General features: G+C 57.9%; 1 protein-coding gene across 2 annotated transcripts; it reads left to right on the forward strand.

Moving 5' to 3' along the window:
* Positions 1–86: 86 nt before the first annotated feature.
* On the forward strand, positions 87–23,944 carry TSPEAR (thrombospondin type laminin G domain and EAR repeats). 2 transcript variants are annotated; one of them, XM_055816913.1, is made up of 13 exons: positions 87–855; positions 12,863–13,083; positions 13,170–13,408; positions 13,535–13,625; positions 14,219–14,375; positions 14,778–14,909; positions 15,628–15,678; positions 16,116–16,348; positions 19,241–19,427; positions 21,427–21,656; positions 21,951–22,138; positions 22,469–22,570; positions 22,863–23,944. In XM_055816913.1, exons 1-13 carry the CDS (start codon positions 810–812, stop codon positions 23,014–23,016), a joined length of 2,031 nt encoding a protein of 676 aa, XP_055672888.1. In that variant the 5' UTR covers positions 87–809; the 3' UTR covers positions 23,017–23,944. The 2 variants fall into 2 exon arrangements, with proteins under 2 accessions (XP_055672888.1, XP_055672889.1); XM_055816914.1 differs by lacking the exons at positions 87–855; positions 15,628–15,678 and adding an exon at positions 9,688–10,390.
* The last annotated feature ends 291 nt before the right edge of the window (positions 23,945–24,235 follow it).

Here is a 24,235-nt window from a genome sequence, read left to right on the forward strand (position 1 = left end):
CTGACTTGGTCCAAAGGAATGGAAGGGTTTATCCTAACGCAGCTAAAACACATGGGGATGTTTTACATTTTTACATGTGTTACAAAAACAAAGGGGACGCTTTAGAGGAGTGGAAGAGTTGACACAGTTGCTTGGGCTTTCCCGGGTGGCCAGTGTCTTGTCTCTAATGATGGCTATGACCTGATAATTCAAAGAGAACTAAGAAAAGTGACTGGCATGCAGCAGGCTTGCTAACTTGGGTGTTTTAAACCACCCAGTGAACGTATATACCAGACAGCCTTGCAGGTGACAAAATAAGCAGAAGTCCTAAAACTTGCTTTGTTGAGGTGAGAACAGCTGTCCTGAGTCATGGCTCTGTTCTTAGCTGAAACCAGCAGCGAGCGTTTGTGTTCACTGAAAGGATTAAACATGGCACTGCAGTCAGCATGCTAGATACCCTGTTTGTTTTATTTGCAGGAAAAAAAGAAAACTTCATCATTATTATTCCGTAATAAACTGAATCCCCGCAAACAGCATGAGGGCTCATCTCGCATAGCTCCATGCTGGTGTGGAGGTGGGTGGGCTTCTGCTGTGCCTGGCTTGCCCAGAGACAGTTTCGCTGCACAGGCAGCTTCTTACAACTGGGGAACACCTGAGAGTCAAAGCCTGTAAAGCTGCCGTGCCAATCCTGTAATAGACTTCCCTGAAAGCCTGTTCCTCTGCGTTCATGAAAGAATATTCATGTTGACAGCATGTGTAATACTAGCCAGTAGCAATGTTTTTCTGAGCAGTTGCCTTTTTTTTTTAGTCTGCAACAGTTTCTATACAACATGTTCTTTGGGGAGTGTTGGAGCTCTACAGGTGTTACACATGCAGGTAAGGTATTAAAGATTTTTTTTTAAAAAAAATATTTATCTGGATTATATTTGCTTTAGGCTTTTATATTTAAAAAAGAAAAAAAAACCACCACCAAAAAAACCCAAAACAAAGCCCTTCAACAAAGCTGTAAAACTGTGAGCAACGTCCTCTTTAAAGCCTTTGTATATACATACATCCACACACGCACACTTTTTTTTTTTCCCTTGGCAAGTGGAGCTGTGTCAGAACACACACAGTGGGATGTGAGACATTCATTAATTGTGTTTTGTGTGCCTGTGTGCATGCAAGCGGTTCTTTGAAAGTGCGAGCTCCCAGGCGAGAGGCGTTTGGAGCCACATGAAACGACTGCAGCTTCGGGGCAGAGCCAGCCCCAGGCTTCTTTCCAGCTTTTCCTTGGCTGGAGCTATATCATGGATGGAAGGTGGTGTGCTGCCTTTGAGGTGAAAGCTCTGCCTCTTTGCAAGTTCCTTGCTTTCCTCCTGCAGTTGCATCTTGGTGAGGATGCTGTGTGCGTTTTGCCCCTATGGGAATCGAAACACCCTCTCTTGTCAGCACAGACCCGAAATGTCCATCCTCGGTGCCAGCCGTGCTGCTAATACTGGGCTTCTCTCGGACGTGGGATTGGTGCAGTGTTTAGGAGGTGGCTCCAGAAAGGGGCTGGAAGTGGCAGCCCCCCAGCCCTGTGGTGTGGGGCGAGGGCTGTGTGGGCTGACTGAGGGGCCTTGAGCCCGGGGCAGCGGCAGGGCATGGATGTATGAGTGTGGCAAGTCCCTGTGTTGCCTGGGCAAGAAATGGCGCTGGTTACCTGCCTCACCTTGCTTCTCTCAAATTTTCCTGACTCAGGGGAAGAAGAAAATCACTGCCTTTCAGGAAGCTTAGGGGCTGGGGGGAGCGTAAGGTGAGGGATGCTGAGGGTCTTGCTGCCAGCTAGTGGGATGGTGAGGGGTGGCAACAGGGAAGAAGAAGGGGCAGGAATCTGGAGAATTCCTCTTGCACCCGAGGGTCTGGTTGGGGTGAGCTGCCCTCCCCGTGTGCTACCTGAAGAGCAGGGTGCATGAGCCCCTGTACCAGCCCCAGCGAGGGCTCCCCGTGTCTCCTCTTGTCCAGCTGGGTCCAACCCCACGTCACACGCACCAAAAAATTGCTCAAGCCACTTAATGCTTGGTGGTCCTACGTAATGTGCTCGATGCTCTCACAGTCCCCTGGGAGCCCAGGGTGGCAGGGAGATCTGTGGCTCCAGCCTGGTGACCTTCCTGCCCCCCCCGGCCCTGATCCTTGCAGCCGCCTGCCAGATCCCGGTCCTGCCTGGGCCACCAGCCCCTCTCCCGGGGTGGGTGGTGTAAGAGCAGAGGGGAACCAGCCAGGTGGCTTTTGAAAGTGGCTCGCACCCCCACCACCACCCCGAGATGTGACTTAGCAGCAGTTAAGATTATGGGGTATGTTAATATATAATTAATGGTAATGATACGGACGGTGGGTTATTACAGGGTAGCTGCCGGTGCTAGCAGCGTGTGCGTGAGCGCTCGGGGAGCGATTTGCGAGCGGGTCTGTCTGGTCATGTTGTTCCTGAAGGGTGTGGGGGAAGATGAGCCAGGTTCTGGGCCTGGTTCTCTCCCTCCATGCGTGGGGCACCAGCTGGCCCCAGCTCGCCAGGGCAGGGCTCTCTGGGGGCGCTTTGATGCATTTAATGGGGGGAGAGGCTGTGGCTCTGTGCTGCTGTCACAGCTCTGAAAGGAGCCGGGTCACCCTGGCCAAAGGGTGGCTGGGGTGCCCTGGGGCAGGGCTCGTGGGGCTGTGGAGCAAAGACCAATGCACCCGCCGCGGCTGCCCCTCTGGGGGCTGCAGGAGATGCAGGAGGTGGGTTCAAAGCAGCAGAGATGCAGGATGCAACATGCTGGGTGGCACCCACGCACTTGGATGCTGGGCCCAGCACGGGGAGGCTCTCCGCCCACAACCGGGTTGGGAATTTTGCCCCAAAACAGTTTTTTTCCCATGCCAAAATAATTTGGCAAATTGAACCCAAATTGGGGCTGGCATGACGATGTTAGGTGAATCGGGGTTTCTTCGCTGAGTCTGCCCAGGATGGGGTTGCGCAGGCTCCTCTCCTGGCGTGCTGCTTCACCAGCACCCGTGTCTTTCTCTGCTGGTCTGGTCCATGTGTGCATCCCTCCAGGCGTTGCCAGCAGCAGCCATTGGGTGCTGGGGAGATCCTGCTCTGTGGGGCAAGTCTGTTTGAAGGGCAAGAGAGGTGCCCACATCTCCGAGCTAACAGTGAACTGCAGAGCTGATGGCCAGGGCTTTATGCCTTGCGCGGCTTCTCCGTGCCATGCATCCCTCCAGGAGCCAGGAGATGGTGAGGCATGGGGCAGTGACCAAGTTGGGGGAGTTTGCTCTGAGGCAATGGTGGAAGCCTCTGGGGTTGGAGATCCTTCTGGTCGGTGTCCATGGGCTCGTTGCTAGGGTGGCTCAGGAGGGGCTTTGCTCAGCTGGAGCTCGGCTTTGCTTGAAGGAGAGATGCCAGAAGGGCAGGCTGGAGGGCAGGTGTTTTCAAAACCATTTTGCCTGGAGAGGCGATTAGAAATTGAGTTTTGTCCTCAGCCAGATCCTGCTTTGACACAAGATCTTCTACCTTGGAGCCTAGGCATGGCCTTGGTGGGAGTGCTTGTGTTTGAGGGCCTTATGGAGGTCTTGGGGCTCTACATGAGACTTGGCTTTATGAAAACATCCTTGTTTTTGTTGCTGAAGCCACTTGTCTGTACTGTCCCCATGCAGCTTCACTTTTAGCATTTGGTGCTCTTCAGCATCCATCCTTTTAACACCCAGTCAGTAACTGGGGGGCACGTGATTGCTTGTGCCAATTAATTGCAATTCCCGTCAAACAAGACTTGTGTTAGGTTGAGGAACTTCCCATGTGTTAGGTACCACCTTCTGTAGATGTTCTTCTGCTCCTCCTGCAGTGCCCGTGGAGACTGGTCAGCCCAGGGTGATGCCATTATGCTGAGCACCCTGTCGGTGGGACCCCAGTTCCCCCTCCTACAGCAGCCCCTGCTGCCAGCCTCGCCTTGTCCCCTCCCAGCTCTAACCCCTCCCCACTCTTGCAAAGTGCAATTAGGAGCAGCCTCCCCGGTGGTTTCTGAAAGCCCAGACTTCAAAGGCAGTGATGGCTGGGCAGGGAGAGGATGGGCTGTAATTAGAGACCTGCTCAGGGGGCAATCAAGGGGGGATGCTTGTCCTGCTCATGCAGGGTCCTGCTGTGTGACCTCCCGCTCCCGGCTGAGGCCCCGCTGCCAGCAAAGGCTGCTGCCTCGCTGCAGGGCCAACACCGGGAGCGGGAGCCAGGCTCCCAAGGACACCCTGCTCTGCTCTTCGCCTTCCCCACCACTCGAAGCCGTGGGCTGGGCTCACCCTTTCCCCACCGCAGGCATCGTGCCTTGGCGGGTTGTGGGAAGCTGGAGCATCTCCGGGATGCCTGACGGTGCTGGGGAGTGGGGCAGGAGCTGCGGTGCATGCAGTAACCCCACCAAGGATGCTGGCTCCGTCTCTCTCCGTGCTAGCGGGGGCCGGGCTCCGAGTGTTGGGTGGCGGGCGCCTGGGAATGGGGGTCACATCCCCCCACCAGTGTCTGCACAGCTCTGAGCGCAGTGGGGCCGCGGCACCGCAGCCGGAGCGGCTGGGCAACAGCACCACGCTGGAGGAACTGGCCCAAAGAAAGTCTTGGAAAACAATAGCAATTGTTCTCTGCCTTTGTTCCCTTCCCTCCCCGGAGGAGATGGAGCTGTGCTCGGCTGCCGGCGGGTGGCCAGAGTGAGTGTGACTGCCTGTGCTCCTGCCTTGGCACCCGGGGAGCCCACCTCACGTGCTGCCTGCTCCACCGCCTGCCGCCCTCCTGGTCCCACCAGCTTCTCCAGAGCCTGAATCACGGGTAATGTAATAATAAAAGCTTTACATTGTCATACAGGCAAGGAATAAAATTGGGCCCTGATTCTTTTTGTCATGGGGCAAGAGATTTTCTTATGGCTGCAGAGCAAAGCGGTGCTAAAGCCGCTATTCTTTGCTGCAGGGCACTGGACCTGCCAGAGGGAGGACCTGGCCAGAGCCCTGAGTGCTGGGGGAGCTCTGGCTGAAGGAGGGGCTGCGATGCCCACACCTTTCCCTAACACCCTGTGCGGTCCAAGGTAGGCTTCGTCCAGAGAGAAGGTGCTGGCCGGGCCCTAACCAGGGAGTCACAGGATTGTTTCTGGTCCAAGCAGCGCCGTGCATCCCCTCTCCTAGCCTGCTGGTTCCTGACAGGCCCAGGCATGTGGGGTGAGTCCCCGGGCTTCCCTGCCATGGCTTTTTCTGTCTTTTACCACCATCCGCCTGCTGCGAGCTGGAGCGTGTGGTCACTGCCCAGATCAAAGGACTACAAGGCAAAGGCGGAGGGTTTCCTGCAGGGCTGCCAAGGGAGATTATTCTGTGCATGGGGAGCGGCTGCGCATCCCAGAGCCAGCTCCAGGCCTGAGGCATTACCCCAAGGCAGCCTGCTGAGAGATGTGGCGCTTAGCACCGGGTTTGCTTGGCCAAGCTTACAGTTCCCCACGCAGAGTCCTCGGGTTTGCATATTCAGCCTGGTGAGCTGCCGCTGCTGCTGGAAGAAGGCTTAGACATTTGCAAAACCCTTCCCTTTCTCCCCTCTCCTCTTGCAAGCGCATGCTGTGCAAACCCCCAGGGGCTTCAGGCAAGTGCTATGGCTGAAGAAGCACAGAGCTGGGAGCAGGCTGGGGTGGGCTTGGGCCCCGAGGGGCTTTCCAACAGTAAGTGCGAAATGGGAACGTTGCCTGCCTCCTCTTGGCCCTAGGAACTCTGTTTATCCCCTTTGCAGAGGGATCTTAGCTGAGCTCAAAGGCAAGCAGGGCTTTCATGTTGCAGGTGGAGCAGGGAGTCCAGGCAGAGCTCCTGGGTCTCCTGCACCTCTGCTGCGTGACACGTTAGCCCCCTCACTACTCTTTGCCTCCGTGTAGGCGTAAGACCTACAGAAAACACCCAGAGCACCCTTGCCATCGTCTGCATGCTCACAGTGGCTTGTGTTTGATGCCCTCCATCCATATGGAGCCACTTGCTGGAAAGTGGTGATTGCAGAACCAGGTTGGGGTCCTGTGGCTGCAGGGAGGTGGCACTGCCTCTTGCAAGAGGTTTGGGCACACCGGAGGGAGATGGCAAAAAGGAAAAAAAGCATTGTCACCGAGGGACAGGCAGCAGCGAAGGGCTGTTTGTCACTTGCAGGGAGGGAACATGGGGAGCTGTGGCCACTGGGCGCTGCCGAGCCCCGTCCCGAGCAGCCCTGGTGCAGAAGTGTCCTGTCTTTTTGCTTGTACTGGCCAGAGTTCAGTGACTGCTTTTTGGAGCCCTTTCAAAGCCCGGCAGCTCGGTTGCCATGTGTCCTCCAAATGCAGGCAGGATGCTCAGCTCGCTCCTGGCTGCCTGGGAAGAGACCTGGGCTGCAGGTCACCAGCCCTGCCTGCTGCCTGCGGCCAAGGGCGAGGGAGCCTCGCCGGGACCGCCACTCCCGGCTCCTTGGTTCCCTGGGGCTGGCAGCGCTGGGAAGGTGTGTGGGTGTGTGGACACAGAGGGCTCTGGGATGTGAGCGATGCTGGTGGTTCGCCGCTGCCCGGCAGGGGTTGCTCCCGAAGGCAGCTCCGCGCCTGGGAAGCTGGCAGCAGGACATGCAGCGCTGGGGCAGCTTTGTGCTTTTTTTTTGGTGGCTTTCCTAAAAATGGTGCCTTTTGCAATCCTCCCAGTCCTTCGACAAAACTTTTCCTGGCAAAACCTCTCCAAAACTTCTGGGAATTAAGTTTGTGAAATGTGATGGGGTTAAAGACATTTACGCTTCTTGTACAATGCTGACAGCTTTCCTGGTGTGGAAATTTCTTGCTGGGACTCCAGTTTATGTTGACGGGTTGGGCTCAGGGAGCTGAAATTGCTCCAGGAGACACGGGGAAGATTTTCAGCCTAGGAGAAAGGGCTGAGGCGACAAGAGGGAGCCTTGGAAATGGCTGAGGATAGAGACCCCATCTGTCCCTGTCCCACCATCGGGGTGAAGGTGGTGTTCTGGTGTCCAACCTGAACTGGCATCTGGAGAACTGCAATCTGGGGTGATCCTGAGAACAAGTTTCCCCCATTCCTTTCAAAACCGACCCCAAAGAGCTGATCCTGGCCCTGCTGCTCATGCAGGCAAGCCTGGCTGTGTGTGCTCATTGCTGACCTCCAGCTCTGTCCCTGAGGATATGTGTGGTCACACCTGTGTGGTGGCCAGCCAGCCTCAGCTGGCTCCCCTGGCCCTGCCGGCGTGGGCAGGAGGGTGGGCACAACACTGCCTGCTGCCAGCCAGAGCCCACGCTGGGGACACCCATGAGATGGGCAGTTCTGCATGTTACGTATAGGGTCCCTCCAAGCTTTGCCACAGCCGGTGCCTGTATGCATGCTGCATTTCAAGGGGGGAAGCTCTTGCAGATGTCAGGAATAAAGCCTGAAATGAATAGGACTAACAAGCCCTGAAACATGACTTTGTGTCTGCAAATAATAAGGAATGAGTTACAGTCTTGGAAGAGCAGAACATTACCCTGTGTGCAGGGTCCAGCCTGTCCCTGGCCTTCATTAGGTGCCCTCCTTGCACTGTCCTCTGCATGGAAGCTCTGCTTGAGATGTATTGTCTACAGATGGGTTTCTCAACCTTTTCTAACCCAATGATGGCCAACCTTTTTGGTGGAAATCCAAGGATCATTTTGTTCAGAGCCGCCACATGGTTTTATTTACGACCCATGTGAATTAGGCAAACGTCGCGCTGTTTGTCTCTTTTATTTCATCTTCTCGCGCTTGCTTGTGCACATAGGAATGTGCGCGTGTGTGCTTAGGAACAATTTTGCAGACCACTTCCTACTGCCGTTGGGACACAGAGCAGGTCCCGGACCCAACGCAACAGCAGGCAGCGATGGGCCCCTGTCCTTATTTCACATCACAGCTCGGTTCCCTGGGGAGGGAGAAAAGTGCCAGGCACTGCCCAAGCCACTCCACCATCTTCTGTCATGCCAAGGTCCCCAGCCCAGGGATGGGGAAGATCCTTGAGGACCATCAACATCCCTGTTCTCACCAGGAGACCGTTCATTAATGGCACGTGGCTGAAAGGCAGCCTGAGCCCACGGTGCTGGGCTGAGGACTGCCTGGCATGTCCTCCATGCTCATCAACAGGGGCTTTGGTTCCTCCACCTCCTGCCAGGAGCTCCCTGGATCCCCCTGCTTCTGGAGGGGACACCCGCAGCTGTGTCCTCAGGTCTGGAGATGTCCCCACCAACTGGCTTTTTGGCCGAGGAAGTGCTGAAAGGCAGCTGCATCCCCTCGGAAGAAACCAGTCGTCCTGGCATCCCCGGCAGGACTTTTCCTCCCTCCCCAGGAGGAGTCGCATGGGCTGCCCAGACCCTCGCAGAGCTGGCGCTGGCCTTGGCGGGAGAATTCCCAAAATCCATCCACTTGTGCGAGTCCCCTACTCGGGGCAGTGCTGCCAGCTCCCAAAGCCACGCTTAACTTGACACATGTGTGCGGCCTTGGGAAATGCAGCAGTTCTGATTCTTATTTGTGCTGCCTTCTTCAGTGCCAACCTGCCGGGAGGCAGGGCCCTGGCAGCAGCTCTGCTCCGCTCCGTGCTAGCCGCCCTTCCAACGCACCGACCTCTCTGCCGGATGGGCCCCGGATGCCGGTCCCCGCTCCTCCTGCCAGCAGACGTGGCGTGGGGTCCCGGTGAGACGGCTGGTCCCAGCCCTGGTGCTGGTGGGCATTGCCAAGGCCACAGGGAGCATCACCAGTGGCTGAGCCTGTTGGGGGTGGGGTGGTTTGCACCTCCCGCATCCCTTGCAGTCGCCACCAGCAGCTGCCTTTCAGGACCCCTGGGTTTGGGTAGTGGCTGTGCCACTGGGTGCTGTCCCCAACTCAGGGGTGAGGATGGATGGGGAGCCAGCGGTGCCTCACCTCTGCAGCTCGCTCTTGAGAGAGGTTAAGCTCTGCTTAGGTTCCACTTAAGCGTGATTCCAGTAGAGGCCCGATTTGGAGGATGCCCAGAGAGAAGCTTTGTGGGGAGGGGACTCCATGCAGCCCTACTCAGTGCAGAGCATCCCCGGACATGCGTGTGGCTGCTCTCTGGGTTTCAGGGACTGTCTGACTCCGATACGGAGGTACCAACCCCATTTGGCTGTCTCCAGGGTCCAAGTAGCTGCTCTTAGGATTTGGGACGGAGGTGCCGGGTGCTCTGCTCCACCACGTGCCCGCGCCCCATGGGCTGCACCCTCCTGGCCGCGGCACGGAGGGTTTCGGGCTAGCAAGGGCTGGCGACAGACCGGCACGAGGCATGGCTGTGAGTCCAGCTCCGGCTGTTCCTCGCTGACGAAACCCCCAGTTTGCAACACAATTTTTTGGCGTATCATCCTGGCCATCCGCTTTCTATTCTAGTGCTCGCCTTGCGGGAAGGATTTGGGGATGGGGGCGGGGGGAGCACATTTCAATTGTTCAGGGAATGGAAGTAAGTTGTTTTGCGGCTGGAGAAACCCAGTGGAGCTTGCTGCGTGCAGGGAGTTTTTCCACTGCTGTCTCTCCCATTTGAACAGCATAACCTCGAGGGTTTCCGAACTGACACTCAGCACGTTGCCACCAGCCTCATGGCAGGGCCGGGTCTGGTGGCCGGCTTTGGGCTGGAGCCTTGCCCCGGGCACTGGCTGTGTATCACCTGCCCGAGGCCATTCTGGGGGAGAAATATGCACCTTGTGGGGTCTGACTTGTTTTTTGAGCAGGGTGGAGTGAACCGGAGGGGACAGAGGATTGCCCCCCAGTACAGGCTGGGATTGTGCTGCTGGAAGCTCAAGGCTTTTGGGGTAGAAGGTTCCCACCTTGGTCTCTCCAGGCAGGAGTGAATCTCCCACCTAATCCCATGGGATCCTGGAAAAATGAATCACCAAAAATTAAAGGAAGCAAAGAAAAAAAAAAATTAAAAAATCCCTCCCCAAAGCCGCCTTCCAGAGGGTTGGGCAAAAGATAAAAGCTCTCCAAGGAGCTGGGACTCCTCCTCTCCCACCACTGACTTCTCATTTAAATGTCTGCGTGCAGGCTGCAGCCAGCACTGCCTCCACGGCCGCCCCAGGGGAGCCCCCGCCAGCCCCCCGACTCCCACTCCTGCCTTGCCCCCGGGGACGATGCCCACACAAGGGGACAGCAGAGCTGGGGCTTAGCACCCCAGAAGCAGCTCGACGTGGCGTGTCCCCGAGGCAGATGAGCCAGTGGCGGGGTGCTTCGGGTGGTCCTGCCAGCAGACTATGTGAGAGCTCCTGGGGGGGCTGAGCCGAGCGGCGCCTGCCTGGGCACGGAGGAGTAGACGGCAGTGAGGTCCCTGTGCATGGACCCCCTGAGGCCAGCCCCCCGATGTCGGCTCCGCTGCTGCTCTGGGTCATTCTCCTCCACTGGGCCACCAGCGGGGGCTTCATCCGGGGAGGCAGGACGTGGCAGCACTGCACAGGTAGGAGCGAAGGGTGGGCTGCGCCGGGAGGGAGGCGTCAAGACAGGCTGTGTCGGGAAACGTGCTGGGACCCGTGTGCTCCCATGGGATGTCCCCTGCGCTGCCAGGGGAGACCCCAGAAAGGGTGCTCTGTTTTGGGGGGCATGTGGCTGCTGCGGGGTGCCCCGTGTGGGGCAGCCTCTCCCTGGCAGCCTGTCCCTGGGGTTTCAGTGCCTGGGTGCCAGTGGACTGAGCCTTAGGGTGACAGCATGGTGCGATGCCTCAGGTGCTGCAGCTGCCTGCACCCGTGGGCAGCAGGTAGTAGGGTCATCCCTGCACCTGCGGCCCCACAGCGTGGCAACCAGGGAGCGACCAGCAGTTCTCGGTGCCGTGGGGAGAGTCAGGCGCCCGTCCCTGTGGCACAAGCATTGTACCAAGGTCTGCTGACCCCAGCGACCAACATGCTGGGACTGGGGGAGAGGAAGGAGAAGTAGAGGAGAGCCATGAAGTCCCCCTGGAAATTCCCTCAGGCCACAGACTCTCTGGAGCTCCCTGTGCTCTCTGCCAGGCACAATCCTGGCAGCAAAAGCTCCCAGAATGTTTCCGTCCTGCCGCCCCCTCCGAGGCGCTGGCAGCTCCTCTGGCATTTCCCGCAGGGAAGTACCAAGAACAGCCTGAGCCGAAGAGGGTCCTCATCCCCTGGTTCTGCCTTCCCATCCCCATGCCGCACGGTCCCGGTGTGGGCAGCAAAGCTTCAGCCCACTTTTTAGGGCTGCTGGGGCCCAGGCTCCGTGTGCTTGGGGCTTGTCTCAGTTTGATGGCGCCTGTATTTACATTGTATTACAGCCCAGCTGGTGGTGAAAAGGAAAGCTGGGAGAGATCGGAGAGTTTCTGCCCACCACCTCTCCCCCTAGGTGCTCCGGTCAATCCGGGGGTGTCCCTGCTGTCTCCAGGCAGCCTCAGCTAGAAGGATCCCAGGGTTGTGAGGCACCAGCATCAGCACATTTAAGCGTCCCCACGTCCCTCCTGCCGGCGCCTGGTGCAGCCCTGATGCTCCCAGCCTGGGCTGAAACACCCCGGCCACTGTCCGAGCCCTGCTCTGATGGGTAGCAGCGACTGATGCAGGAGGCAGGCTGGAGCACACATCTTTGGGTTTCAGGATTTGGGTTTGGTTCTAGGAGTCGGTCCCCTCCTGGCCAACAGCGTCGGGCACAGCCACCGGCTCCAGCTGAGCTGTCCTCCAGCTCATCCCCACCGCCCCCAGTGCAGTCAGGGGGTCCTGAACCACCCCACAAATCCAAGCCTGAATTCAGCTTGTGCATTTTGCTGAGAAAACAGAAACTGGTCATTCCCCAAGTCGTGCCTTTCTGAAATAAGTTGTTTCCGTTAAGCCTCCCCCACCGAGGCTTTGCTTTGGGAGCAGCATTAAGCAGCGGAGGGGCGGACAGGGGGAACGCCGAGGTGGCAGGGTGGGAAGGACCTTGCCATTCTCCCTGCTCTGGGCTATTCAAAATATTCAAAAAGTCACACAGTGGACACAGTTACCACTAAGGGATGTCACACAAGCAGATTCCTCCTTGCTCTGCCCATCTGGGTTTGGGTTGCAGGGGGTTCCCGGGCAGAAACACTTCCCCTCTCCAGCTGGTTTGGATTCAGACACACACGGGTCCAGCCTTGCTCACAGCTCCCTCCCTCCCAGCTCTCCTGCTGTGCCCCAGCAGCCAAGACTTATTAGTACAAATAGGAGCTAAAAGCCTGGTCTCACTGGAGATGGGACAGAATCAGGATTTTTTTAAGTCTAGCCAAGTGCTGCTTCATCCTGTAAGCATCATCACCAAGCTCTGGTGCCCTTTGCTATGGCCACCACAATCCTGCCAGAGAAACATTCAAAAATAAAAGCTGCGAGAGTGCCAAGGTGAGGATGGTCAGAGAAGCATCCGCTGTGGGTACTGGCATGGGGCTTGCTGAAACATCGGACCGATGCCAACCCCAGCACTGGTACGTGGGGACAGCTTTGCAGTGCTGGTGCATGGTGCTGTTCTTCACCTGGGTGATGCTCTGGGGCTGGGCACGTTGTTTTCTCCTCTGGGGAGAGGATAATTATTTAATGAGTGGTTTTGGTGCCTGCCAGGGGAGTATGTGCATGTGTGCAATGAGGGCTGGGTTGGGAGAGCCTGGACCGGGATGGAGAGAGGAGCACCGTGCCCCACTGCCCCCGGGAGGATGGGGATGGGCGGCTGTCCTGCAAATGAGCCTGTGAGTGCTGGATCCCTGCCTGCTCTTCTGGCTCTGGCTGTTGTTGCTGGTGCCAGTGGGTCCCGAGGAAGCTGGTGGCAGCCTGGGGCTGCCTGGCCAGCAGGTCCCGGCCCTGGGGTCAGTGTTCAGAGCTGTATCGCTGGGGCAATTCACGCAGGTGAGCCTGCACACTTGGCATTGCTCCCAAGTGGTCAGGCTGCCATTGTTCACGACGTGCTCCGCTGTCTCTCGGCACAGACCTGCGCCCACTGGACATCCTTTCGGAGATGGTCCCCGCTGGTGGGCTGGCCCATGGCATGAGGGTGTTTCAAGTGCAGGGAGTGCGCGGCTTCCAGCTTGCTGCCTCGCGACCCCGCGTCCTGGGCTTTCCTGCCTCCCGGCTCTTCATCCACTGCGACCGCTTCCCCGAGGAGTTCTCCATCATTGTCACGCTGAGGGTCCTCAGCGTCCCTGCCAAGGTAAGGGCTGCCAGCCGAGCACAGAGCGGGCACAGCCCAGCCCTGCAGCTTGTGGCATGCAGATCTGAGTCCGTGCCCTCCCGCAGAGAAATGAGTATGTCTTCACGCTGATGGCGGAGGAGAGCCCCAGCGTGCTGGTGGGGCTGCGCTATGCCCCCAACAAGCTCCACTTCCTCTTCTGGAGCCAGGAGCGTGCCGGCGGCTGGCAGATCCGCGTCACCTTCCCCAACGTCTCCCTCTCCGACAACCAGTGGCACACACTCGTCCTGGCCGTCTCTGGCCAGTCCTTCTCCCTGACAGTGGACTGCAGTGTCCCCAAGGACGTGTAGGTCGGGGACAGTGGCGGGGGGCTCAGGAGGGCTGGTAGGGTGATGTGCCTCCACCAGCATCTCCTCCAGGCACCAGCAGATGCTATGAAATTGTCCCTTGACTCTTCTCTGCCCATCCGCAGGGTGGTGGAGACCCCATTTCCAGCCTCTCTGTCAGTGAAGCGAGCCAGCTTCTACCTGGGCAACAGGAGAAGAAGGAAAGGCGTGTTCACGGTAGGTGCCCCACAGTGCAGGGCTGCCCGGGGGTGCTTGTGGCTGGCCACGGGGTGAGCTGCAGCCCCCCCTCAGATCCCTATGCTGGCAGGGCTTGGGCCATGGCACAGGCAGCGTAAGTGGCCATGGGTCCCACCACCAGCCTCAGTCCCAGTCTGGCTGTGGGCGTGCAAGGGGCAGTGCTGGCCACTGGTGCTTTGTGGGACAAATGTGTTTTTAAGAGGACGTTGCCAGTGGTGCGGTAGCAGAAGGACAGTTGTTGGCAGAGTCTTGTTGATATAAAAGTTAGGGCAGTGCCCGATCCTGACCAGTAGTGAAAAGCAAAGGCGGTGAAAGCTGCCTGCAGCTAATGAGCCCCTTGCCAACGCTCCCCTTGCGCCAGCTGTTAAATTGCCCAGGATGGAGATTTTGGCAGGCTGGGCATGTAACGAGGGGCTGATAAATGCATGTGAATCCCAGGGAGGCTTCCACGGCCCAGGAGGGAGGGGAATGAGCAAGAGTCAGGGGGGAAATCCAGGGCATGAATCATCTGCAGTTTCCATTTCTTGGTCTTGCTGGACTTGTTCTCCATCCTGCTGCTCCTGCTTTCCCAGGGCTTGCTGAGACAGCTTGTCCTGCTGCCAGGAGCCGATGCCACCCCTCGGATATGCACTGCCATGAACTTCAAAGTAGCAACGCTCTCTGTCCCCACCATCCTCCAGGATCTCCCTGCAAAACCAGCGAGCAACGAGGTGCTAAAATACCCCTACGGTCAGTAACTGCCCACGACATGTGCTCGGTTGGTTGCCTGCTGTGTTCATTGAGGAAGGCTCCTTGTGTGGGGCTGGGCACGGAGCAGAAGCAGAGGGGAAGAACATGTCCCCAGCACCCTCTGTTTCTCAAAGTGTGCATGGGGTGGGATCCCTGTCCAAAGCTCCCCTTCCTTGGTAGTGCTGGGCACATGCCAGTAACCCCCCGGGTGTCAGCCCCTAGGGTTTGCTCAGCCGGTGGCTGGCTGGCTCGGTGCTAGGATGCCATTTCCCCCATTCCCTGGTGCCCATCATCAGGATGGAACCGGGACAGCCAGCCCTCCCTATGTGCACAGGGATGAGCCTCGCTGCTCCTCTGTCATGTGCGCTAAGAGGCACCTGCCTTGCTCCTCTCCGTGCCCAGAGACCGACACAAAGGTGACCCTGGGGTCCCGTCCACCCTGCACCAGGCAGGAGAAGACACAGTTCTGGTTCAACGCCTCCCGGCGAGGCCTGTACCTCTGCAATGGCAGCACCTGGATTTCCTTGCTGGAAGGTACTGGTGTGCAACGCGCTCTCGGGGATGGAGGGAGGTTCTTGCAGCAGAGGTGGAGCAGAGATTTGCCCTTGACAGCACTTTGGGGTGGGAACCAAGTCAGGCAACAGCAGAACGAGGGGTCTGGGGTGTCCCCCTTCCTCTCTGCTGTTTGGCCCGGCTCCGCTTTGCTCTTGGTGCCCGCATCAACACTTCCAGTGCAGCTCTGGAATCGGGTGTCCCTGTGAGCCAGCTCCCCTACCACTCACAGAGTGCCCATGTTGTCCCTCCACCTTCATGTCATCCCAGCTCTGGTAGCCTTCGTGCAGAAAATAGTGGGGCGACAGTGGAGTAACAAGGTGGCAAAGCAACCAGAGCCTGGAGGGATGGTTGTTACTCGCTAACAACATGGATTTTGCCTACTGGTGTGCTCCCGCTCACTGTAGACAGTCTGGCCAGGATCTCTGGTGAGGACGTGGAGGATGGGGCATGCCCACAACTGAATTGTCCTTCCCCCCTCTCCTGGGGTTTTTCTTATGCTGGTACCCACATGGAGACCTCATGCTGGGATCTTGCTGACCTGTGCCCTTTGATGCCACCAACACTGGCCCATCTTCTAGCCCTTCTCCTGCCATTTGTCCCTTCCAGTGCCCACCCATTTGCCGTTGGGACCACACTTAGGGTTTCTGTTCTAATTCCTGGCATTAATTCTGTCTAAGTCTTCTCTGACTTCTTCCAGAGCTCATGCTGACTCCAGCCAGAGAAAACATCTGGTGCAGGGCTGCTGCAGGTGGGTACGGGTTAACCCAGCTGGTCTCAGCAGCCCAGGCCCTTTCGCTGTAGGTCTGTTCCTCTCCTCATTCTCTTTAGGATAAATATATCAACCCACTTGGTAAGAAGCGATCAAAACATGCGGCATCTCATCCTTCCCCCCTCCCAGGGAAGACTGCTCAGCAGAGCTCTTGGCAGCCCTGCTCTCCACTGGAGAACAGGCAGGGCTGGATGGGCCTGGATGTGCTGCCCAGCGAGACGGAGTCAGGCCATTTATCACCCCCTCGGGTTTTGGCCCCTCACCACCGGCGCCACCAGGACCTTCATTTTCCCCCACAAAGCTCCGTACAGCAGCAAGTGCTGGCAAGCCAGCTCTGCTCTGTCACGTGGGGCACCCCTCCAGGCCAGGTCATCTGGTTTTAACCTCACCCCTCTTTTTTTTTTGTGGCCTCCTAGTCAAACATCGGCTGGACTACGTGGAGGAGTACCAGAACCTCGTGACCAACTCTGAGACGATGGGTGTTGAGCTCTTCACCATCCCAAAGGTGGGACTGTTTGCAGCCACTGCCAACCGGTACAGCCCCCCAGGATCGGCCATCTACAAGTGGACTGACGGGAAGTTTGTGCCCTACCAGAACATCCCCACATACCAGGCTCAGTCCTGGAAGTATTTCACCATAGGAAAGAAGGTCAGTCTGCCAGGGAGGTTATTTCAGTGCCTTCACATTTTAGTATATTAAACTGCAATTGCCCCTCACTGGCTTCTCCTCTGAAGCCCTGAGCCTCGAGCATGGTTTAGCAGGAGAATCTTTCTCCCTTCTGTCTTTGATGGGGTCACACTGATACACATATTCATCTGGTAAGGGTCTGTCCTAGGGACTGGTGGCTGCTTGGTGGGCTGCCCTCTGTTTTACTAGTTTTGCTGAGACACAGCTACATCCACACAGGCCATTTCCAGCAACTGATGCTGGCAGCAGAGGTAATTGTGCGTCCAGAGTGCTCACATCTCTTCCCTGGGGATCTCCGGGATGTCTGCAAGGTCAGCCTCCAAAGCCAGCTGTTGGAGCTGGATCGTGCCATGGGCTGGGGTTCTAGCAGGCTCTGCCTGTGCCCGCCTCAGGTGTAGCGAGTGCCAGTGCCAAAATGTCCATCCCGCAGAGGCGCAGTCCAGCCTGGTCTGGGGGGGCTCACAGCACGGCTCTGCCCTGGCGCGAAGGCTGAGCCCCGGCGGGGCAGGGTTTGCTGCAGTTCCCACCTGGCACGGCAAAGCGAGGCAGGGGTCACCCCGGGCAGTGGCTGCGGCATTGCTTTTGGGGACACGCAGCTCCTGACATGGGAGCACAGAGAGCAAAGCCCTCCCTGAGCGCTGCCTGTGGTGGGTGTCCAGCCACACGTAAGGTCTGCTCTGGTCTCAGAGATCTGCCTGTGGTCTTAGAGAACCCGCAGCTCCCTCCCGAGACCCACTGAGCCCAACCTCCTGCATTTTTAAGCCCGCTTGCTTTTGAATCAGTCCAGGACTTTGGAGCCATGTCTCCTCCCTGGGCATTCTGCCACAGGACTTCTGCAGAGTATCTGCCTGGTTCCTCTCCCTGGGGAGCTACTTACCACTTTGCAAGGAGGCCTGGGCAAGCCAAAAAAACATCTGCTGAGAGCCAGCTCTGTGCCAAGCTCCCAGAGAAGTTGGGACTGCTCCCCCTCCGGCATGGCCTGTTGTGGCTTTGTCACCAGACACAGCGCAGGGTGGCTGCAGGGCTTCCCTGTGCAGAGCCACATGCTCCAGGGTACAGAGGGATGGGGCAGAAGTCCTGCCCCCAGGCTTGGTGGTACCCACAGCCCTGCTGTTTTGGATACACATGGGCCACATCCCTCATTACCTGCCTGACGGTGGGGTCCTGCAGAAAACCTGGTCAAGCCCTGAAAATGCAGCTGTGTTGCAAAGCTGGCCTTGGGCTGGGGGCCATGCCTGCCATCCCCAGCACTGCGCTGGCTCTGCAGAGCTCCAGCTGCACTCTCACGGGCAGGAGATGGCAACATCCTCAACTGGGGTTTTATCTGCTGATGGGAACCACCTTGAGACTCCCCAGTGTTAGTCTGGAGCCACAACATCCCCTTGCAGCAATGGCTGCAGGCGCAGGGAAGACCACCAGGCTGGGGGGTCTCAAATCTCCATGGTGTCCCACACCCGTGTTGGTGCTCACCAAGGCTCATATGCTCTGGGTTTGCCTTCAGGTCTTCACTGAGAAAAACTTACTCAGACTTACTAGGCAGGATGGCCTCTCTCCTGCACAACTTGGGGCAGGTTTTCCAGTTGGTGCTAGCCTTGGTGCTCCAGAGTGGCTGGGGACAAAGACAGGTGCTCTGGGTGCAGCTGCCCCTGCTCAGCATGGAGCTGGTGCCCAGACAGATGTTGCACCAGCAGTGGTGCAGATCTCTCCAGTTAGCCCAGGTTCCTTGCACATGTTGGAGGTGGGTGCTCTGTAGTGTGGGGACATCTCTGTAGGTGTCAGCACCTTGTTACTGCACCAGGACTCGCTGATGCTCTGCCAGGATGGGGTGAAGAGCCCCAGAAGGCAGCATCAGGGTCTCCTGGTGGCTCCTGCCAATGGAGAGCAAGGGACCACAGGCTCCTGAGTTGTGGGGCTGTATCCAGGCCTTTCTCTTCCCTCTGAAGCTGTGCTTCTGGAGATGCCCTGAAGGGACTCCCTGGACCGGGACCGGCAGGGAGAGCTGCCCAGCGCTGGGGATGCACCTTCCTTGGTGTGATGTGTGCACCCAGCACAGACCTCCACTGAGGGTGGAAGGTCTCTGTCCTTGGGGACGGCTGAGCCTCGGCTGGACAAAGCCCCAGGCTGGTGCTGGCAAGGTCCTGCACTGGGCAGGAGGCAGGAGACCACCCCCACTGGCTGGTGTCTGCTTGTGGACTGTGGCCTTGTGCTTCCTTGTGGCCCAAACAGGGGCATAACCTCTGGCACGCCATAGGAAACCCGCTGGGCTGGCGGGGCCGGCGTGCCACACCGCACGCCCCCAAGAGCTCGCATGTGCTCCCCGCCTTGCGCAAGGCCATCTCCGCTGCTGTGCACTTGTCCCTGACACTTGCAGTGGGGTTTTCTTGGTCTGGCAAATGCTTTGTCTCGGAATCATCATGATATCTGTGATTTTTCTTCTGAACAACCTTTCCTTACATGGAAGGTTTGGTAGCTCAGGCCCCTGTCCCTGCCCAGCCCACATGGCTGTGCTCTCTGTCCCCGGGGCCGGTGGGGTGCGAGCAGCTGCGGCACGGCTCTCCCTCCGCTTGGCTCCAAGGCTGTGGTGGTGGGTTTTGTCCCTGCGCGGGCTCTGCAGGCAGCAGGCACTGCTGCTGCCATGAACAAAGGCCCCCGCAGGCCAGCAGGTCCGTGTCCCCGCGTTGGGTGCACTGTACTGCTTGGGGGCTGCTTGGGGACCCCTGCCAGCCAGGGCTGCCTTGTCCCACACCAGCCACCTCAGTCCCTGGCCCTGCATCCCGTGAGTCATTCTGCCTGTGCTTGTCCACGCTGCTTTGAGAAGAGAAAACCAAGATGTCCTGGCTTGTTATTTTTCAGATCTTCCTAGCAGTGGCTAATTTTGAGCAGAATGACAGGGGTCAGGAGTTCTCTGTAATATACAAGTGGAGCCACAGGAAAGAGAAATTCATCACGTACCAGAGGATCACCACGCACAGCGCTAGGGACTGGGAGGCATTTGTCATTGAGGGAGAGGCTTTCCTCGCAGTGGTCAACCACAGAGAAGGTACCCAGCCCTTAAATTCCCTACCGGCCCGGCTCAGATGGGGCAGGTGGCCCTGGGGTGACACCAGGGACCACGGTGCCCCGCGGCAGGCACCCTGCTCGAGAGCATCCTCCTGTTGCCGTGGAAACACTGCAGCTTCCTGCGTATCCTCTGCCAGAGCGCAGGGCATCCTCATAGGCATGCAGCTGGAAGCACGGTGTCCCTCAGGAAGCCTGAACCTTGGCAGACCATCTCATTTTAGGGGAGAAAAGCACTTGGGGAGGTGGCTGACACGGTCCCCCCCGGGTTTCTGACAGCGGGGGAAAAGGACAGGAGTAGGGGCAGTGTCTTTGCTGAATCTCTCTGCTTTTAATTTGTTTCCCCCAAAGCTACATAACACAGTGGGGTGGTGAGGGCAGCTGCGTAGGTTTGCAGGGGCTGAACCTTTTGAGATGCCAAAGCCTTGGGCTCGTGAGCACACAGGAAAGTGAGGGAAGCCGAGTGAGAGCCTGCTGATGTCCCTCCGTGGGCACCCTCCAGATGTGATCCAGCCTCCTTCCCCTCCCAGGCCATGAGTTGTTCTGGGTTGGGGCATGCACCTCTCAGCACAGGGTATGAATGGGTCAATACCACGTCCCTGGGTCCCCAGGATGCTCCCAGCCGGGTTCAGACGCTGGGCCGGTGAGCTCCTTCACTACCATCAGGGCTGGCTCCTGGGGCATCAGCTCCTCTGGCACCAGGCTCAAAGCTGGTGGCAGGTTGCTTGGGCACCAGCTGCCTGTGAGCTGGGCTAGAAACTCCCTGTGTCACCTGTTGGACCCCACCACAGCCAGTTTTGACGAGACCTACTCCCATGGCAGCTGCAGCAAAAAGGTCCCTTCGGTGGCCATGTACATCATGCAGGGGTTAAGACCACCATGGCCAAGCCAAACCAGAGGTGTTCCCCTTAGGGGTGGGCGAGGGTCAGTCCCTGAGGAGCTGCCACTCATCCGCATGGCCATTCCCCACACACCCTCTTCTGCCTGCAGCCCTTCTTGCCAGTCTCTTTCATTGCAATGAGGATTGGCCATAAACCCATTAACGTGTGGTCCTGCTGCTGCTCAGTCACCAGAAACACCAGCAGGGCCAAGACGAGTACAGCAGTGCTCAGTGACTGTGGGGTGGAAAGGGGCTGGGGGTGCCCCCCTCCTGTCCCAATGAAGCCAGCTCTTTGTTAGAAGAATGTCTCTGGCTGGAGGAGCTGTGCCAGGGTGAAAGTGCAGAAACTTTTTAAGCTTTAAAGCCGGCCGGGTCCTACACAGACATGAGGTCAAGATGCTTGAACAGAGCCCAGGAACTGGACGGGGCATGTGTTTGGGTGCTGGTGGGCTCAGCCTGAGTGCTCAGCACGGGGCAGGCTGCGGGCTGTGGCATCCCCTCCCTCTTTCTGGAGTTCAAGCCATCAGCCAGGATTGGCACAAGGAAGTCCCTGGCCAGCTCTAGCACTCGGGAGCTGAGCACAGGGACTTGGCTGAAAAACATCAGCATGGTGCCGTTCCAGCTGTGGCCCCCTCCCAGATGTGCAAGCTTGTGTGCGAAGGGCGATGGCAGCCCGTGGTGTCGGTAGCTTAGGGACTCAGCTGGGACTGGCCCCGCTTTACGTGGCTGCTGTGCCTCTGGTGTGCTGCTGGGGTGGGGGGACAGCACCCTCCCATCCCTCCTCTGCCAGGGGCTGTGGGAAGCTGCCACCACAGGTTTGGGAACAAGCTGTCAGCATGTTTGATAGGGATGGAGGCTCTAGAGGCTCTTTGACTACTTCTTGGGGAGCAATCGGTCACTAGCAATCAGCCTTGCAACCTGCTGGCAAATATTGGCATGGCTGAACCTGTTCCTGGGTCTGGTTTCTAACACGAGCCAGGCGTTCCTTTTCCTCATGGTGCACGTCTGTCTGTCTGTCTGTCTGTCTGTCTGTCTGTCTGTCTGTCTGTCTGTCTGCCTGCCTGCCTGCCTGCCTGTCTGTCTGTCTGTCTGTCTCCCACAGGGAATAACCACAACATAGACAGTGTGATATACAGGTGGAACCCTAGGACAGCGTTGTTTGAAACCAACCAGACCATCCCTACCTCTGGAGCCTATGACTGGGAATTTTTCACCATTGGGCCGTATTCCTTCCTGGCTGTGGCTAACACGTTCAATGGCACATCCACAAAGATCTACTCGAACATCTACATCTGGCTCAGTGGCTCTTTCCAGCTCTTCCAGTCTATCCTGGTAAGGCTTGGCCACTGATCAAACACTACACCTTGGTCTCCCCTCTGGGTTTAGACAAGCCAGGGAATAATTACAGAGAGAGATGTTCTTCGGTCCTCTGGAAAGGCAGTGAGATTTTCCCACTGATTCTCCCATAAGGATTGACACAGTGAGGTTTATTTTTTTCCTTGGAGGATTTTAGGAGTGGGTAACTTCCCTGCTGCACCTCTGGCAGGTCCCCACACACCTCACAGCATCCTTGGCTTGCAAAGGCTCGTCCATATGCACCTTCTCATGTGCCTTCCTTCCCCACAGACTTTTGGTGCTGCTGACTGGGAGGTTTTTCATGTCGGGGACAGAGTCTTCCTGGCTGTTGCAAACAGCCACAGCTATGACAGCAAGACGCCAGCACCCTCTAACTTCTATGCCATCAACTCCTCCATCTATGAGCTGAACATCACTGCCCAGATGTTTGTCAAATTCCAGGACCTCCTCACCTACAGGTACCTCTGCAAAGAGTCAGGGTGCTCCTCAGTCCACGTCCTTCCCCTGAGCAGCCTGGAGGTCTCCTGGAGGGTTCGTGCAGGCTTGCACACTGCTAGGGACCGAGACTTCGTGGGGAGGGCGATGGGTGGCAGGTCTTTGGCACCAAATCCCAGTGGGAGCTAGGAAAAGGCCCTGGATTTGGGAACAAGGGTGGATTTCCTCTCAGAAACAGCCTGGGAAGAGCAAGGTTTTCTGTGTACCATCAGGGTGGCAGCGATTGGGGTGGGGCATGGACATACAGCCCCTTGGGGCCACCTCACCTGCCCCTCTGCTTGCTTCATCCTCAGTGCCCTGGACTGGGAATTCTTCTCGGTGGGAGACGACTCTTTTCTGGTGGTAGCAAACTCCTTCGATGGCTTCACCTTCTCCGTTAACAGTATTATCTACAGGTACTGCTGTGGGGGGAGGGCAGGGTTGGCTGGTTGTTCCCAGCGGGAAAGAACCTGCCGGGAGCCCAGCATGGGGGCAGCCTGTGTGGATGCTGGCACAGCTTCCCAGGGAGGACAGATAGGACTGCTCCCTGTTTCTGGAGAGGTTTCTGAGCAGGAATGAGAAGCTCCAGTAAGGGTCATCCCACCCTGAACCACAGCAGGGAGGTGGGGGATGACAGCCCCACGGCTCTTCTGCCCCATTCCAGGTGCCTAGCTTGTGCCCCAGGAGCTAACTGCCCTTCATGTGCAGGTGGCAAGGCTATGAAGGCTTCGTAGCAGCTCACCACCTCCCCACTGTCGGCTGTAGAGACTGGGAGGCATTTCACACCGCCGAGGGTTCCTACCTCCTCTACTCCAGTGCCAAGGAGCCGCTTTCCAAGGTGCTCAAGCTGAAAACCACCTGAGGTGGCTGAGACACGCTCAGCTCATCGCCAGGATTGGGGCAAGCTGGGCATCGAGGTGAAGACGGACCACAGAGCCCGGGAATGGCTGCAGCATCAGCCCTGCAGCTGGCTGGTTGTGCACTCCGCTGGAGGGGGAGGAGGAGGAGGGGAGCCCCAGGCTCCCTGCAGCCTTGCCCCGGGGGCTGGCAAGGGGGCTGTGACCCTGCTTTGGTGCTGTTTCTCCTGGGCGAGCTGTCCTACCATGCTCCAGAACCATGTTCTACCAAGGGTGCCTGGTGCCCAGGCACTTCCCTGGACTCACCGGGACCCTGATGCTTGGTGGTCTCCAGCCAGGAGGGACCCAGAGCCGCTGTTGATTGTGGCCAGAGCCTGCACAAAGCCGGGGAAGAAAGACCGAACAGTGTGTGTTCTGCTGGGAGGGGTGTATGGCCAGGGGGAGGAAATGGCATGTAAGAAATTGGGGAAAAAGGTGGCTTTGGGCTTGGCTCTGGCTGCCCAGTGCCTGGGGCTGCAATGCTGCTGAGGACCCACCTGGTTCGATACTGCACGCCACGCTTTGTATCCATCTCCAGTGGCCTTGCCACCCCATCCCGCTGCCGCAGGTGCCTGCCCACGCTCCCACTCTGCCGTGGCCAGTTTTGGTTGTCCTCACTGAGTGACGTGTGTATGTATTGTACAAATCGACAGATGTGTACAAGGAGCAATGCTGGTCCTTGCACGCCTTTGCATGAGGTTAGCAACTCCTGAGCAAACCTGCATTGGGACAAATCCAGCTACCATGGGCATGGGAAAGACCCAAACCTGCTCCAGGTGAAACTATGGCCTCTTTTCTTTTCCTTGCCTTTGCTGGGGGATTCTTTTGCTTAACCAGGGCTCTAATAAACTGTGTGTACCCAGCCTTCGTCCCACGCGCAAGCTGCAGGTACCAGAGCTGCTCTGCCTGTGGCAGAGGCTTCCCTCCACTCAACAAGCCACTCCTACGTGAGACAGGGCCATGTCTGTGATCACAGGTGGCCGGTGGGGATAAGGTGGCCCTGAGCACAGCAACGTGCTGGGGTGAGGGTGCCCCTCTGCCTCCCCCTGCCCGGTAGCCTCTGCCTCTCCTGACCAGCCCAGAACATCGCTCAGCCTTCCCCAACCCCAGGTTTCCTGCTGGGGCTGGGCCACCCACCCTGGCCCTGGGGAGCCTGTAGGAGATGCCAGCACACCAGGAAGGGGC

The sequence above is a fragment of the Falco peregrinus genome, chromosome 12 (genome assembly GCF_023634155.1).
Source record: "Falco peregrinus isolate bFalPer1 chromosome 12, bFalPer1.pri, whole genome shotgun sequence".
NCBI classification, from domain to species: Eukaryota; Metazoa; Chordata; class Aves; order Falconiformes; family Falconidae; genus Falco; species Falco peregrinus.